This window comes from Streptopelia decaocto (genome assembly GCF_964273445.1).
Source record: "Streptopelia decaocto genome assembly, chromosome: 12".
NCBI lineage: Eukaryota > Metazoa > Chordata > Aves > Columbiformes > Columbidae > Streptopelia > Streptopelia decaocto.
The window spans coordinates 1,752,804-1,771,154 of record NC_138667.1 but is presented as its reverse complement, the minus strand read 5'-3'; the positions used below and the strand labels follow the sequence as shown (position 1 = coordinate 1,771,154).

The window sequence follows — 18,351 nt, the reverse complement described above, 5'->3', positions numbered from 1 at the left end:
CCCCCAGTTCTTGGACCAGTTTCCTCAGCCAGCGGTCGGGAAAATTATGGTACCCAGTAATTCATTTGCAATCAGTCAGTTGTCAAACTGAGAGATTTTTTCACATCAGCACACAGTGAGATAACGGGGAGAGGCAGCCGCTCGCTCACGGTTACGGATCAAACTTGAAGTTCATAGAACCTGTGAGTGGAGAGTCCGTAACCCGATGTCACCAAGTAACTTCTAGGTCGTTTCACTCTCTTGTGGGGAGGAAGTTCTGTCCCTTTGCATTGCTGTCATCTCCAGGAACGGCTGTTTCTAGGAGTCTTGGTTAAGCGCTTCTGCACAGTGAGACGTTCCTCCTGGAAGCTTTTGCACGTGTTAGCCAAAGGGAATCGCAATGGGACAAATGCTTCCAGAGCTTCTTAGGCTGGTCTGGAGGGATGGTGGTGACTGCTGGCTGGGATCCGGGTTGCATCTGAGCTGAGTATCTGCACTTCTCATCTATGAAGAGATCCCAGCTGTTTGCTTTTCCTCTGTCCTGCTGCTGGCCCGGGTTGACATCCTTTCTTGTTTATTTGAAGTGAGAAATGTGATGGGGCTTTTGTGGAGATGATTCAGAACATGCGCTTAGCTGGGGACCTAGAAAGAGGTTTAAATAAAACAAGACATTTCAGTGCTCTGTTCTTGAATCGAGGGCTTTCCATGCCCTTGCTTAGAAATTGCACCTATCTGGAGCCTAAATATAAGAGCGAGACTCAAAATAGGAACACATGCTCTGCGGAAGGTCTCTGGCTGCCATGGCTGGACCTGTTATAGCCTTGCCAAACTCTGGTCTTTATGGTAAAACCCATCGTGATGAGCTCCACTGTGCTGTGCCTTAAAAACTCATTGGGACACACAGGCCTATGTTGTCTTCTTAAAAGAAGTGAACGTACCTCCTGCTGTTGTCTGAATGAGCTGGGAACTGGGTTTGTGTGTTTCACAGAAAATGTGTTCCAGAAATCAGCGTATTATCTTGTCCGTGCCAAGTCTTCCATTAGCCGGGGTAACAACAAGAAACTCGCTCATTCCTCCAGATTCTTGAAACTGGGAAACTATCCAGGAAATACTAGAAGTTAGACAGCCAATGGATGTATTTGTCTTTTGTTGTCCAAGGAGTAAACAAGCAATGGGAAAAGCCTGGATACTGTTAATATACAGCCTGATGCCAGGACTCTTCTACCAGCATTGACCGAACACCTCTCCGTTAAGACTGTTTCCCTGGCTGCAAATATTGTTTGCAAGAGCAGAGCAGGACCTTCGTGCTTTTTGATTTGAAAGTCTCGCAACCTTTATGCTTTCAGCAAAGATGGGGACAAAGGTTTTCCCTGTTTTGAAAATGAGAACTCAGTATGGGAATACCGATAAAGACTAAGAAGTGCTGTTATGGTGTTTTGATAACGAGTTATCTGTGGGGAAACAAATGTGTGTGGGTAGGGCAGGACTTGTTTGTTTTGGGGAAAATGTATAAGGTGGCAGGGAAACCAATGGTTTTAGCCCGGGAGCCCAGGCTGTGCGTGATCGATCTCGGGACACCTGGTTATTGCAGGAGGATCACACAGATTGCTGTGGGAAATCGGAGCGCTCAGAGGATGTTTAGCATGGGTGTAAATCTTGATTTTCCCAGCTCACTCCCATGCCAGTGAAGGTTTTATCACAAACCTGCATCAAGTTACTCCCTGTTCCTAAGCTACCGTGATAAACTTGAGATAGTTGTATGTATATGTGTAATGGTGATGTTACTTATATCTCTGCAAAGTAGAATTATTTTATACACTAACTGAATTACAAACATTCTTGTTCGAAAGTACATACTAGACCCTATCCTCAACATCTATAGAATATGAAAGGGAAACAAAGGACAATTAATGGGAATGCTGCTGGGAAATAAGGTGCTTTGCGAAATCAGATCTCCTGAGCGTAGCTATATGTGTTGTTTGAGCATAGAGCCTGCGCTGGTTAGGATTGCCGTATGACATGAGATAGGCAAGAGAGACTTATCTGGAAAATAGAGGATAATCACATCATTGAGATGGAATATACACCTAAAGTCAGGTTTATTTTTGTGCTTCTTTCATCATCTTCCATTTTTCATTAAATTGATGTGTCGTTTGGTAGATGCAGTGGATTGACTTTTGAGGAACAATTCTAATTAGGAACTGATCAAGACATTTCTGATTAAAGGCATGTTTGATCTTTGGATTTATTCAGCGTTCATGAAGGAGAAATGATTGCTGCAGCATCTCTGCTGTTCTTTGTCATGTGCCCGAATTCCTACCTATGCCAGAGATTTGATTTTCTATAGTTATAGAGTATTTAGTAACCTTAAAATAAGTAGATGCTGCGTATCTGTGAAGTATTGTTATGTTTACGTGAAAATCACAGGGGGATATTCAGCATGTGAAGGGGGCATTGGGAGTAAAATTTTGAAACTTGGAAGTATATTGTGAGGAACAAAACATGGTGCCAAGGTCCTGCAGGTTCCCAGTAGATATGTGAGTTTGTGATTTGTGATGGCGCAGGGCTTTGCACTAGAGCTCTCCTGTGGCAGCTCTTAGTGGATCCTCCCTGTAAATACCGTGATCTTCATCTGCTGCTCATTTCATAAGTTAACTTTAGCTTATATTTTAGGTGACAGTCTAATGGTTTTTAAGGATTGTACTTGCACAATATCCCTTCCTATGTGGGTGTAAATTATGTAACGCTTGATCTGCTGCTGGGGGGGGAGCTGAGCCAGGATTTCATCCCTCATGGTGTGATGGTAGAGACAGATGTGACTCCTGGGCTCCCGTCTGACCTCCCTGCAGGAGGAGGGCTCCTAAGTTTAGGCCGTGCCCGGAGACTCCCTGGGTCTGGCTTTGTTTCCTACCTCTGCCACACGTTTCCCATTAGCTGTGCAAACTGCTGTGTCTCTCTTGAGGTTTCCGACCTTCATCCGCACGAAGATCCCGATAAAGCATTGCACCATTCAGGAGCAGTTTGCAGCCCCAGATCCGATTTCCATGCAGAAAAGACAAGAACTTCTGCTCGTTTAAGCTGTGGTGGCCACAGAGCTGGAGCCATTGCCCCCGATGTCTCCCAAGGTCCTGCAGTGTCTGGCAGCTCCAGCACGAACCCGCTCCCCACACATCCCCATCACCTGCACAGCCCACACACGGCAGTTTTAAAACCATTTAAATAGCCTGTCTTCTTCGCCTCATCTTGACAATTGATTTTAATCAGTATTATGAGCTGCTTGGAACAATCCTCTGAAGCTTCAAATCAGCCTTAAAGCAGAAAACCTCATCCCTTCCCACCTGCCCCACCACCGCAGTTTATTTGGTTAAAAAAAGAACCCAAACCAAAACCGTCCACACTCAAACCATCATGTGACTGAGTTATTTTGATATGTGGAGCGCTGTTTATTTCTGGCTTGTCAATACTTTAATTAATTTCAATCTGTTTGTAAAACAGAAGTGAAGAACATAATTGATTTGAATCCGTTAGAAGTTGTCCTGCCATCTGCGCGGTCTGGAGCAAAGTGGCACAGGCAGTGGAGCAGTTGGGGGCATTAAAAGAAATTATGTGCCTCTGGACTAATGCTGACTTCTGATTAATATTTTTAGGTGGCAGTAGAAAAGAATATAACAGCTGGAAAGCCATAGGTCAAGTAATACCTTCCCCATTGTCATGTTTCTATACTGAGGTGCACATTGTTAGGTTTACTCATAAAATAACATCTTGATTTCTAAGTGTATAACACTCAGCCTCTGATTTTATGCCTAGGAATAATCAGGGGAGGAGAAAGGAGGAGAGAGAGGCAAATGATGGCTTGTTTGTACTTAAAGACCTACATGAGGTATCATGTCAGCTGGAGTTACAGTGGGAAAAGTCGTGGCTCAGTTGGAGACAAAGCAGAGCGACTCCTGGGTATTCCCCGTCCACCGAGGCCACTTTTAAATCAAGAAAGCTCTTTTCTAGGCTGCACTGCTCTGAGCTTTTAATCTCCTTCAGTGAGAATCACACCCGTCCCTTGTTACAAAGTGCTCACCATGGTCCCTGCCGCCTCCAGGAGATGCTCCAGGTCGTTCCTCTCTGGTTGGGAAATGGGCCATCCGGCCTCCTTTCTATCAGTATATATTGTATATATTCAACACTCGCTCTGTTTTCCACCCTCCCGTCCCGCCGGGGGGTCTGTGCGGGGCCCAAGGTGCTCGAGCTGTTCATCAGTGATTGTCCCGCTGCGGTGACAGGGAGGTTGGGGTGGGATATGTACTGAGAACACAACCGAGCTGTGCACTTTAATTGCCACATAAAATATGCCAAAGCGCTTGGGGTGTTCACAGGAAAGTAGAAATTGAGCTTGAAAAAATAGGCTTTTTTTTTTTCCTTCACATTAATGACTGTACAGAAGAGCCTTTTAGATGTGTCCGTATATGGGTTTCAAGCATTCATTCCACATCAGTATTTCACCTTTTTCCTTAAATGATTCCTATATTCCTACTAACCAACAATCATTTTGTCTGAATCTCATTTTCTCATAATAGCAAACCCATCAATCTCTGCTTTATTAAACAGGGAAGCATGCTTGGAAGCCAGAGTACTCAGATTTGATCAAAGATGTTATACAAACCATTGATTTTAATTTGCAGCAATATCCACTTCTTCCATTATTAACAGCTTTAAATTACTGAGACTGAATAATTAACAAATATTGCTACTTGATGATAGATTATTCAAAAGGTAGATGTATGGAAACGTAGCCCAGATGACCATTCTTCCTGCATCCCCAGGGATGCAAATGCCTATTTAATGTTCCCCAGGGGAGCGATGCAACATGGCATGAGAGAAATACTCCTTGGAGAGATCTCCCCAGCACTTTTGGAACTATTATCACAGTGAATGCTCCACAGACAAGTGTGATAGTGTGTTTCTGACCTGCTGGTCTCTGTTCAGAGCGCTGGGCTGCGGGCAGCCAAGTCAAATGCTGCCTGTGCCCACCAGATGGGAAACGTGGCCTTAAAACGTGACCCTGGCTGAAGCACCTTCAGTCTTCAAGCAGGGCAACATCTGGTGGAGTGTGGCTCAGTGCTGGCCTCCTTTGGCATTTCCAGAGACTGGTTTGATGAGCAAAGCCCAAAATCTCTGTGCACCAAAGAAGGGCTGTGGTGGGGAATTCTCTTCAGTGTCTGTTCAATCGCAGAGCTCTGCGGCTGGAGGAGGGGGGGTCTCTGTCCTGGGCAATAAGCTTGTTCATTGAGCAAAATGTCTGGGGGCACAGAGCAGACCTGAGTCTGCACCTGCCGTTACGGTCCCTGTCCTTCATGAGCCCAAAGGAGAGGAAAACATCTGGGTTTCTTACAAAAGGAGATGGCAAATACTCACCTTGCAAGGACAAATCTCCCTTCCACCCAGAACCGCATCCCTGCACTCTGGGTGTTATTGCTTAACAAAACTCAGCTGAAATTCAGTGTCAATCTTCTGCCTCAAAGCACCAAACTTGGCCAGTTATAACTTCTGAGTTATAACTTCTGAATTATAACTTCCTTGAGGCTGTAGGAGTTTTCAATACAGAAAATCCTGCTGCTAAGGAAGAGCACAGAGGTGTCTGCAGCTATTTCTGTCCTAGCTGCATGGTGAAAATCATCATTTCTCTCCACCTCCAGAGCCCTTTTCTCCAGCATCCTGCCAGCTCCCTCCTCTCCCGTCCCACAGAGCCGCCCGTGCCCGTGTCGTGGGGAGCAATGTGCGCTGGGGTCGGGCACCCGGCTTGTCCCTGCTGTGTGGGACACGGACACCATCACCCCTGGGGTGGCAGCAGCAGCGGGGGGGTATGCCTGGACAGAGGGATGCGACACAATGGGAAGAGCTTGGGGACGGGTCCATCCCTTTGTTGGCAATAGCAGGCGACAGCCTTGACGTTTGTGGGGGTGCCCTGTGTAGGCACAGCTGCTTTCTAGCAGGAGATGAGCAGGCGGTTCAGATCACCTGTGAATTTACTGCTTCGTGTTGGTTACTGTGAAATGTTTCTGCCCAAGTGCAAACCCCTTGCCTTTAGGATCAGAGCAGCTCATTCAAGGAACATGTCAAATCAAAACACTTCACTCCTCGTCTCTACATCCCTCTGTGGGATGAGGCCCCTGCGCATCCTGACGCCAAGGGCCTGTCCCTGGGCAGCGCAGTGTCCCCACCGCAGGGACGGGACCTGCATGTCTCAGCAGGCAGCCTCAAAATCCTGGGGCTTTCCTTAAAAGAACAGCGGGCTCAGCCCCAAGGTCCTGCATGCTGGAGTGAGAAACCACATCCATGGCCAACTCACCCCCAGCAGGGCTTGGGGACAAGGCGGGTGTCTCTCCCCCTTGGTACACGCTGCAGAGTGCAGATGCAAGCTGCTCAAATAACGCATTGATCAGAATTGTTTAGGGACGGCAGAAGGGCGGGCAAAGCTAGATAAGACAAAATAGAAATCTAACTCCGCCTGGCTCTGTATAAACTAAACCATCATCATCCTCTTTACCGCTCTGCCAGCGTGTGTGTGCTGCCATGCTCACCTGGGAGGAAAGGGAACATCTTTTGTATGGCGCTGCTGAGTGTGTGGTTTGACATTTAGTTTCACAGATGCAGCCCCGGAGCGACGTTAGCCTATTGTGAAGGTTTATTTAGACAGGTACAATTACAGCTCGGCAGTGAAGGTGCCTTTGATGCCGGCATCCCCATTGTTCCTGAGGCTTTTCATCCCCCCCGGTACCCAGCTAGCAGCCTGTGGCTGACACCTGCCTTGGAAGTTGCTTCTTTTCTCTTCTCTTTTCTTGTGTGTGCTCCCCAGTTCGAGTGAGACCTTCGGCGTCGCGGAGAAGATCGTGCTGCTCACCTTCATCTCTGCCGTGATCCTGATGGCCATCCTGGGGAACCTGCTGGTGATGGTGTCCGTGTGCCGGGACAGGCAGCTCAGGTGGGCCCCCCGACCGGCCAACTGTGCGGGTGGGCACAAGGGGAACCCACACTTCAATAGTCCCGTGTTTGCAGCTGAGGGCGCAAACTGCTGCGATGAAAAGTGTCTGTGGCCGTGCATTGCACCACGGTGGCATCAGACTCTCCCGCTGACCTCAGTGCACCCCACTTGGATTTACACTGTGGTGGCGGCATCGTTTTGTTATCCATCCGCTACATTTTTAGCACTCTCAGTGTAAAAAAACACATAAATCAATGAAAAACAGAGCTAAGCAGCAACTCCTTGGAGAAGCAGGTTGGCCTCTATCCCTTTTCCGTCTCAAATTTCCAACCAAGCCCATCAGAAAACCACACAGGTCATGGTCTCGCTGCAGTTGTGCCGCAGCTTGGCAGATGCTGCCGGTGATCTGGGGGGGTCACAGGCAAAACTGCCGTCCCGAGGAGCTGCTGCCTCACTTGATGCTGCCCCTGGGAGCTGTGAGGAGCACAGTGAGAGATTCAACAGCCTCTATTCGTATTCTGCGTGGGATTTTTAATGGATATAATTCTATTTTATTGTTATGATTTAAAAAGTACTCTTCAAGTTAAAATTACAGCTTCGGTCTCGATTCTTCTCAGTGCTTTCTGGAAGGATTTTCTCAATTTACAAGTTAAAAACAAAATCCTCCTCCTCCACTCCGAACTCTCCAATGCAAGCTGCAAGGCTGAGCTACATGCAGGGGCCTGTGAGCATCTATTTGCCTCTTCTGCATGAGCAGAAAGGTGTTTTCATGCAGAGAACCCAGTGGAAATACAGCTGTAAAACCCAGGAACAAGCTAGAGGTGACCATGCAAAGCAAGGAGTACATTAGAGAGGACCTTTTGGTGTGACAGAGCCAGTTAGACCCGAACACAAGCCGAAGTCTGTGGCCATATGTAGGGGGTGCTGCACTGAAACTATTCCACCCTAATTTTGTGATCTGTCTTGCAGGAAAATCAAGACCAACTGTTTCATCGTTTCCCTGGCCTTTGCGGACCTGCTGGTGTCAGTGCTGGTGATGCCGTTCGGAGCCATCGAGTTGGTTCAGGACAACTGGATCTACGGAGAGATGTTCTGCCTGGTCCGAACGTCCCTGGACGTCCTGCTCACCACGGCGTCCATCCTGCACCTCTGCTGCATCTCGCTGGACAGGTATGAGCAGGAGAGCACCGACAATCAATAGAGTTGCTTTAAGTTTCTTCAATGTTGTTCTTTGTCAGCAGTAGCCAAGGGGAAAATACGAACCTGCTGGGAACCGCAGAGCAATGAATCTCTCTCAGTAGCTCATTTTGGAGGGTGCCCTCTGAATCCTCATCAGCGTAGGAAAGCTTTGAAAGGGGTGAGATTTGAATCGATAGAGCAAGCCAGGTTCTCAGCTGCTCTGCTCTGTTTGCATCGCTGATCAGATGTGGCGCAGTTTCTTCTTTAAAGTCACCTTCAAGATGTGCTGCTCCCTGGACAGGGAGAAAGCAGCTGTGCCCAGCGGTGCTCGGTGAAACATCTGCCGGCTGGCTGGGGAGGGGATTAGCGGGGAGACTTACTAGGTTTTAAATAGCTATCAGTAAGTAATGATGAGACGGTTGGCAATCTGATTATATGACAAATTCCAGCTATAGTTTAGAACCAGGCCATAATCCCCTGTGCCCTTTCAGCTGGAAAAGCATCTGATCTCGCACAGCTCCCGGGGAAGGGGCTGAGCGAGGGCCAGCGGACACCATCCAGGGGCTGCGAGATGCGGACGTAACACAGTTACCCCTGTTGGCACTCGGCAGCAGGTGAACGTGGGGTCTGCAGAAGTCAGGTCTGAAAGCACTAAGCAAAATAACAGGGCAAATGGCCGTGGCACAGCCCAAGGGATGCGCTGTACTTAATCTTTGCAAGCCCTGTAGAAATATGGTGATTTATTGTGCCACTGTTGCTGCCAATAACCCTCCACACACACCAACCCACACGGGGACCATGAGGGAGTCCTATATCTGCGTTTGGCAACATACGCTTGTTTGTATTACTAGCTAAATTTATCCAGTTCCAATTAACTGTTCTCTTTAGCGATTTTCTCAGTGTAATTATCTCAACACTGGCAGGCCGTTGTTTTTCTAATAAGAATTTAATTTTGTTAGATAAAATAATTTTAGGCCATTTTTTTTTCCTGGACCAGAGATGCATAACTTCATTTTATTTGGCACAGTCAGAGACTGTAGCTTATTCGCTCAGTGGGAAAAAGGAAACGAGAAAGAGCTGTTCCTTCCAACAAAATGTAAAGATCTGGTTATACAGGAACCTGGTTTCACTGAAATATCAGCAAAGCCAGTAGTGCTGTTTTAATTTCACACAGGCACAAATAAATTGAGATCCTCGCTCCTTAGGCTTCACCACTTGGTGGTCAAGGTTCAGCTGAAGGCTCTGGCTCAGTCTGGATTCCCCGAGGGAGACGAGGAGCAAAACCACGCTCAGATTTGGGCTTTGTGGAGCGCGCCAGAGCAGAGCTCCAAAAACACAAAGAAGGGGATTTTGTAAACTAGCCAAATTCTTATATATAACCTGTGTACTGCAAGGAGAAGCAGCGCCTCTCTTACGAGATACATGTCTGTGTTGCGTGCCGTTTCCCTCGGTGCAGCTCGGTGTTTAAGGGATGGTTCAGACACATACAGCCACGGAGCCTGTATGGGCATGCTTGCTGCACCCTAACTTTGATAGGCAGCTGATAGCACCCACAGTTTTCCCACCCTCTTGTTGTCTTTTTCCTAGATTATTTAAAAGGGGGAAAAAAATTATTCAGTATGAGTGTTCAGTAAATTCTCCTTGGCTCATTTTGGCCGCAGTGATGATAAAACATATGGTATATATATAATTTTATATGTGCACATGACACCAAATGGTTTTAAATGTGGGCCGCCCACAGAACCAGTCTGTTTATTAAAGGTGGGTGTGCATTTGTCTGTCTGTGATATCTAAAGAGCCTCTTGCAGGCTAGTGTCTACATACCTGTAGCTCAAACAAAATTGTATTGCAAACCAGGGAGATGCTTTAATTGTTCTCCAAGGAGTTATCTAATGCAGCTAAGTAATTCTATTACTGTAATGCCTGGAAGGGAAGGAAGAGCAGCGGGGTGGTCAGAGCATCACTGGTGCTGAGGCAGGAGCTCAGGGCTCCAGGGCTGCTCTCTGGAGATGTGCCCAGAGCAGCTTTTCCACTGCCATGGGCTGGAGGAGGCGCTGGGCTGCCCACGCTGCCGGGTGCCCAGATGTGCTGGCTGCCGGGTGCCCAGATGTGCTGGCTGCCGGGTGCCCAGATGTGCTGGCTGCTGTACTGCTGCTTGCTTCTCTCCAGCCACAGAAACTGGTGCATGTTAGCGTTGTGCACTCAGCTGGTTATCTAGATTCTTAGACCTTTTATTTCCGTCTTGGCCACAGATCCCAGTGACAAATGCAGTGTCATTGTGTCGGTGCTTGATGAGTGTGTAGACAGTCACTGCCACAAATAGCTGTCCTTGCCACAGACCGCAGCTAAATTATGCTGCCGTCAGCCCTAGGTCACCAAGGTGTTGAAATGCAATGCTGTTTCTCAGTCTTTCCATTTCTCATCTCCAAGAACCTAGAAGCTATTAACTTGTAATAACTGCCGGTGTCATTGCTTAAAAGTTGATGTGTTTTTTGAGATTATTTTCTTTTTCCTGGCAGAAAGGCAGGATGTGGTGCAAGGAGTGTGCGTACATGTGTGTGCACGTATGCATAGGGTTGTTCATACAGGCAAAATGGCAACAGCAGTTTCCCATGGTTTACAACACTTATATTTCCACAAAAGCCTTAGACCAACACAGCGAATTCAGCATTCAGTTGTGCAAGGCAAGAGTGTAATTGAGGTTCATTTTCTGTCTGTTTTCTCTTTGGCTTCACAGCTTTCCTTATATCTGCCATCTCCTGTTTTCACATATGCACAAGTTTAACATTAGGCAAGCTGTCCATGATCCTGCTGCTGAGGAATGTGATATTATGTCTTCTTTACCCAAAGTGCTGAAGGCTGTTAGGTACAAATGTGTTGCCGATGTACAATTTATCAGGCATTTATATCTGCTTTCTGGTCTTACGTGTAGCACCGGCTGTACAGACGAGCTCACTGGCAGGCAAAGCACCAGTCTTGTTGGGAAAGGATGAAATATTTTGCTCTTGCAGTTGGTGGACGCTGTGTATACGATTGACTGCAGCATCTCTGGCTGGTGATGTGTGTAGAAATATGGAGGAAATCGCCCCGCACACTCGGGCACTGAGTCTCTGAACCTTGAGCGTTTTTTTGTAGCTTTGGTGAACGTGATAGAGGTGCCTCTGCATCCCCTCGGGGTGCTGGGAGAGTGTCCGTAACACTTCTGGGAATAGATCCGTATCACTGGGAGACCAGGGAGAGTCACATACATCTTCCTGGAGACAGAGTCACTGCTCCACAGGGCCACCAAGGGCCACATCACAAACCCTCAGCAGCCCGACATCTGCAGGGCCACAAGAGCCGTAAGTAAGGCCATAGGGGCTATGGATTTGTTCTTTTGAGCCATCTGCAACGTGTTAGCGCTTGACTCATTCATGCGGCAAATGTCTGATATGGGAAAGGAAAAGTATTATAGTAACCTTTGCTTTATGGAGCTGCTTGCAGGATCTACAGCTCCAGGAAGGGATTCTTGTATTTCCCCTTCAGCGAAGAATGTCATAACAGAGGCGGAGAAGAGGATGTGTTCACATCCTCTGCTTGCTGGGGGTACCAGGGAAGTGAACGTTTTCAGGGAACTGCAGAAACGTGGGGCTTGGCTGATAATAGTGAGAATTAATATTTAATTAAACTTGGACATCGTATTAATCATGTGTATGTATTACATTTTCTATTAATCCATCACACTGTCATTTCGGTACATAATAGATATGCTTTATGAGCACAGGAAAACAGCTTTAGCTTGAAAAGAAGCAGAAATGTAGAATAAGAAAATGTCTTTATTTCAGCTTTTGACTAAAACTATTGATAATCTTAGAGATATCATTACTTTTCTCTCAGTGAATAACTAGCTGCTTAAATGCCCAAACCACCACATACATCAAATCACCAGCTACTGCAAAAATTGGTGCGACTTCAATGGCTTCTGTAGGCATACACAGGTTTCTATTACCTGACTCTCGGGGCCGTTGGGTGGAAATCCTGCCGAGCTGTGGGAAGTGGTCGGTGTGTTTCTCTGCCTCCCTTGACATCAGCAGCATTGTCACCTGCACTCGACTGCAGAACCTCGTTACCCATAACGATGTGGGGCTGGAGGGACCCAGCTCTGCTTTCAGAACACAAGGGAAGTTATGGTAGCAGCAGTTAGAAAAAAAAGTGTGTATATATATATATATATATATAATCTTTTGACATGTAAGCGGAGGAAAATTGCTGCTGAATCACCGAGAGGGAAGAAGTATGAGAGCTTAAGATGTCATTTTTACAGGCATAATTTTTGCTCTAATGGCCTTTAATAGCATGTAGAAATCAGCGTAACGCTGTCAGCTGCAGCAGAGATGGAAGCACAGAAAGGTAATAACTAAAACTGCTTGGAAGAATTGTTTTCCTGCTGTAGTTAGTTAGCAATGTATCATGGGTTTTCTTTCCTGTTTGCTTATTCAACTTGTGAAATGGTAGCTGGTGTCTTGGCTGTTCTTCTCCATTTATTTATTGAATTTCTTCTCTTGCCCTTTCTGCAAATAAATGCAGTCCCTCGTGACTTGCAGTATCTTGCCATCGGGCGTGTCACAGGAATCCTTTGATGTCCAGCACTGGGTAGCACTTTCCAGTAGGTGTCTCTCAGATAGCAAACAATTAAATACACCAGACAGGTCTCCGGTGTGTATAGAGTCAGAAGAGCAGTTGCACGTAACGCCAAGAGAAGCACCATCTGTCCCAATAAGCAGTCAGAAACATTACCGAAAATACCTGCTTGAATTCAAAGGTCAGTTTATTTCCTGAGGGAAGGGAATCTGGAGAGCAGGAGGAAATCCAAATGCAATAAACTATTGCAGCACAGGACAGGGTTACACAAACACACCGTGGCTGATATGGGGAGGGTAGTTATCCCGGGAACAAGGGAAATATTTATTCTGTCCTCTGAAATAATTAAGATATTGAAATCTGACCATGATGGTCTTGATTGTCTGATAAACTCAGGAAAATATAGGTTGGAAAGGAGCTCTGGAGGTCTCTGAGCCAGCCCTCCTCTCAAAACAGGGCCAAACCTGAATCTTTAATCTTTAATGAGGCCATTCAGGGCCTTACCCAGTTCAGTTCTGCAGATTTTGGGGCTGGACACCTTGTTCAGCTTGTGCTCCAATGAGGGCAAACTCAAAAGGAAGTAAATCCTGTTCCTGTAAATGATTTAGTGTCTCCTTCGTGGGAGGGACGTGAGGGACATGGTGGGGACAGGGACAGGACCCACTGGTGGCCATGGCTGTTGGATGAGCTCCGTGGGAGGAACATTCCACCCGGAGCTCTAAAAGAACGGTTACTGTCAAATACACCATTCCCTTTACAGTGAACCTTTTCAGAGGAGCGGGTTGAGAATGTAGAAATGATCAAATTGAAGTAGTTGAACACTTGTTTCAACAGTTTTTCCCCTGTGACATTTTGAGTCTTCTTTCAGAGAGACTTTTAAAAAATGTTTTCTTTTGACATTTTGATATTATCTCAAGACTTTGTGTGGAATATATAATCTGATTTTACCAAAACAAAGCAGTTCGGTTGACTCCACATGACTTTAAAAAAAAAAGATTTAAATTTGGAAGTTCTTAGATCTTTGTGCCTGGATAGCACAAAACTTTCGGTTTCCACTCAAATCTTGATGGGATAAGTTGTACACTTTGAGGACATCTCTCTAATACATACGCGTGAACTGTGTGTATGTGTTCATTCGCATATGTCGTATTTCAATGTGCTGCTGGCACTTAGAAATTCTCTCGGGCGTCTCCTCAGGGCAGCGGTCCAGCTTGAGTGTGTGTTTGCTGATTTTGTGGCACTAATTCCTGATTCTGCTGACCTCATAAAATTGATTTCTATAGACACTGAGCAGCGGGGGTCTCTCTATGTGCACATTATACCTTGACGTTGAGGTTTGACTCAAATTCTCTGACAGAAATCACTCCTTCCCTTCATAAATAGTTGTAGAAACTGCGGCCACTTTTTAGCTGCCGTGCTCCTGTCCTATGGGGCTCCATATTGCGTAGTTTCTGTGCTTACCCAATCTGGAAACTACATCTACCAGATGATCGCTATTCATTCACTAGGAAAATATATTCATCAGGCACACGGCTGAATGATACATCCAGTTATTCAGAAGACCTGAGAATTTACGGGCGGTTCTGTTGTGTCTGGACCGCGGTTCCCTCTCGCAGCTGCGGCTCCATCAGTACTGGGCTGTCCCTACAACGTGTGCTGAAATCCCAACATCTAAACCTCAAAAACATTTCATTGGGAACCTGAGACAGACTGTCAGGTCAGGATCACCCAAAGTCTTCAACGGGATGCCAGGGTTGCTGCTCTGCTGTGTCTGTGGGCAGAAATTCATTTCAGAGTGATGAGATTTCCAGTTTTAGGTCTGATGCACCTTCCTGATGCAGAAATCCGCCAGCAGGTGAGTAGCACAGGGACCAAATGAACAGAAGGATTTATTTTGTATATCTCTTTGGGTAGATGTTTTTAGTCCATAGCTAGTTGTATTATGAATAGGTTGGATGGATCAGGAGGAGAAACGAGAGCACAGGGCACGTCCCCTTGGTGGTGAGAAGACTAGAAGCCCTGTGTAGACATTTATTCTGCCCTTGTGACAGACAAGAGGCTGATTCCTGGGTGGTAGAAAGGGAGCTGGGTTATGGAGAAACGCTCTTCATTTTACTGACACTTTGTTCATTTGCAATAACAGCTTTTGCAGTCTTGTCGTAATAAACGTCCATTGCAGTTAGGAGAACCCCAACACTTACTGGGGGATGGCTGAAGGGAGGAGGGTCCCCTCCTTCCCCGCAGGGTGCAGAGCGAGATGGGGGAATGTGAAGTCACCCCCCTGCTCTGCAACCCGGGACACACCACAGCATTGATCCGTCCCTCGCTTTCCTGAGCTGGCAAACAAAATACTGGCTTTCCCCTGCAAGTCACTATGAAACCTCATTTACTCATGCTGGGAAAACATCCTGAGCTCCTTGTGGGGAGAGGCAGTCAATGGAAATAGGCTATTGACTCATTTTTTTTCCTGTTTTGAAAGGTGGGAGAAACAAGCTGGAAAAATGCTGTAATTTTATTTTTAGAAGACTTGGAAGTCTCTTTGGTGACGGTTGTTCTCCTGCTCTCGTCCTTGCAGGTACTATGCTATCTGCTGCCAGCCTCTGGTTTACAGGAACAAGATGACTCCGTTGCGCATTGCCGTGATGCTTGGAGGGTGCTGGGTAATCCCGACATTTATTTCTTTCCTCCCTATCATGCAAGGCTGGAATAGCATTGGCATCATCGATCTGGTGAGTAACCAAGGAGGTAGACCACACTGGTGTCAAATACATTCAGTGCTGAATATTCTTCTTGAAAAAGCAATATTCAGAGAAAAGAAGGCAAGAGAGGCTGAAGGAGAAACCTCTTGTTATGGGTGCAGAGGAGCCACTGAATTTCTGGAGGATGTCTCTGAGGGGTTGGCAATGACTCTGTCCTGGAAGGACTGTCACAAAGTGGTGGTTCTGGGAGAGGATTCTTCCTGCGGTTACTACTCCTTTGGAAACACACCAAGCCCAGCTGGCTCCCGATGGGCACCCAGGGAGTCCTCGGTTCCCCGTGGCCTCTGCAGCTCCTGGGGGATTTTTGGCCACCAAAGGCTGAGCTTGGGGCTCCCTCCTTGAGAGCCAGAAAACCCAGATGCCCCATCAGTATCCCTGGCTTGGTGTGAGCTTCGAAGTGGGGGAGAAGGTGAAGTTCCCCCATGCAAGTCACTTCAGCAGGAGTCAGTTTTCCCACCACAGTCTGGCTTCTCTTGCAGGGTCCTGTCTACAGGGCAAGGAGTTAAGAGCTGCAAATCCGCTCTCCTTCCAATCTGGAGATGCAGGAATTAACAAATGGCAAAGTGTGAAAACACCTTATTTAGCAGAGCTTGTTTAAAGAGATGTGGCATCTTCTATGCCAAGTCTCACTCAAGGAGCTATGAATACTTTTTGGCTCACGGAAAATAACAGGTGCGAGCTGCCAAGCCTCTAGACAAGGTGATAAAGCCAAAAATGCTTCCAGACAAAGCACCTTTAGGTCGTGCACTAGTAGAAAAAGGAGGCGCATTTTGTGTCTTTAAACAGGTATCTGATTTCTTCCACTGATTTCTTGCCCCAACCTTTTCAGAAAAGACTCGGCACCATGCAGATTTCAGATGCTACATGCTCAGAGGTAGTGCAGGGTTCAAACACCATCTAGTGAAAATTCTTCCTAGTTTACTTTGGAGGTAAAAATCCTTGTATGCCCAATTAAATAATTTTGCTGTTATTGTTTTAAATAGGAAATGGGGTTATTCTCTTGTCAGAATAAACACCAAAAATTATGGGCCTTATATCCTACAGTGACATTGTTTTGTGGCAAGAATAGCCTCAGAGAAATCCTGTCCACCCCGGCTGTGCCCTCTGTTCGCCAAACTCATATGCAAGACCCTTTTCTTCCCCTGCTGAGATGTTTCCATCTCAAGTCATTGACCAGATCTCAGCCTACGGACTCCACCTGCGGAGTCCTGCCCACAGCCCCTGTGCCTGGGCAGCTCAGTGGCACCCCCAGCCTGGAGCTGCCCCCCAGCTGCCGAGGCCACCGCAGCCCAGTCCTCCCCATGGGTGAAACCTGGGTGTCCGTGGTGTAAAACCGTGCCCTGATGGACAGAGCGGCGAGCACAGCACAAAAAGCACAGCACGAAGTGACGTTACCCCCCTGCGCTGTGTCTCAGCTGGGCTGTTAGGCTGCTTTTCACTGGCTGAGTTTGAGGCAAGCATTAAGATGTGAGATGCTGCAAGGTGGGCTGGTCCAGCAGAGCTGGGGACCAGCAGGGCTGCAGAGCCCTTGGGGCGAGCACAGGCAGCAGTGGGTACCGCAGGTACCGCGGATGGGAGACGGGAGGGAGGAGGAGAATCCAGAGGTGGCGGGGCTATGTTCTAACAAACAGGCTGCTGGTGTCGGAGAAGCAGCGCTGAACTCCTTCCCTTCTTCCTGCCCCAGATCCAGCAAAGGCAGTTCAACAAGGCTTCCAACTCCACCTACTGCATATTTATGGTCAACAAGCCATACGCCATTACCTGCTCCGTGGTGGCCTTCTACATTCCCTTCCTCCTGATGGTGCTGGCCTACTACCGCATCTATGTGACGGCCAGGGAGCACGCGCGCCAGATCCGGGTGCTGCAGCGCGCGGGGGCCCCCGGCGACGGCCGGCAGCACCCCCCGGACCAGCACAGCACGCACCGCATGAAGACTGAGACCAAAGCTGCCAAGACGCTGTGCATCATCATGGGGTGCTTCTGCTTGTGCTGGGCCCCCTTCTTTATCACAAACATAGTGGACCCTTTCATAAACTACACGGTGCCGGGGAAGCTGTGGACAGCGTTCCTGTGGCTGGGCTACATCAATTCAGGGTTGAACCCTTTCCTCTACGCCTTCCTGAACAAGGCTTTCAGACGTGCCTTCCTCATCATCCTGTGCTGCGGTGTTGAGCGATACCGAAGGCCTTCCATCCTGGGGCAGACGGTCCCCTGTTCCACCACCACAATAAACGGATCGACTCACGTACTAAGGTGAGTCTTTCTCGGATGCTGCGAAGTGCTTGGAGTCAGTAGAAAGAGCGCTCCTCTGGGGTTCTTGTGAAGGATTTGTTTCTCTTTGCGTTTGAAATGTCTGATCGGTTAAATGCTTAAAAAGGGAGGGGGCAAGAGAAGCACCCAGAAATCCTCAGGGTGCTCAGACAGCCTGGGTTTGCAGATAACAGATACGTGTTGACACGTGCAGTTTATCCAGAGGCGTGTTTGGGAAAGAGTCGGAAGAACGCCCAAGTTGTGTGTGCGTTTTGGCAAGTCCTGCTGTTCGGTGTGCGGGGAACAACTTGACCCCATGGGGAGCACCTTGGGGGGGCTGCCTGCTCCGTCTTCTCTAGCAAAGAAATCCCCGTTGCCCCTTCTCAGTTCTGCCTTTGTAGCCCCACCAACCCCTGCTGTGTCTTCTGAACTAATGAAAGGCAAAGGATGGACTGTGCCAAGCGCCCTGACCCTGCTGGTGCCTCTCTGGGGGAGAGGATCTTGCTGGTTTGTTTTAGCAGCTCGGGAAATGGTGGCGTTTCTGGTTTTTCCTGTAGCTCCTGTGCAGGGGGCTGAGCGTGCCGCTGTGGG

General features: G+C 47.6%; 1 protein-coding gene across 3 annotated transcripts in view; it reads left to right on the top strand.

Annotated features, from left to right (window-relative positions):
• The window catches only part of HTR4 (5-hydroxytryptamine receptor 4), an 81,566-nt gene that overhangs the window by 35,746 nt on the left and 27,469 nt on the right, over window positions 1-18,351 (top strand). For all 3 annotated transcript variants that reach the window (XM_082063414.1, XM_082063412.1, XM_082063413.1), the window contains exons 3-6: window positions 6,827-6,952; window positions 7,922-8,122; window positions 15,327-15,480; window positions 17,195-17,763. In XM_082063414.1, the coding sequence (XP_081919540.1) occupies window positions 6,827-6,952; window positions 7,922-8,122; window positions 15,327-15,480; window positions 17,195-17,763 (1,050 nt within the window). The remainder of the gene's footprint in view (window positions 1-6,826; window positions 6,953-7,921; window positions 8,123-15,326; window positions 15,481-17,194; window positions 17,764-18,351) is intronic.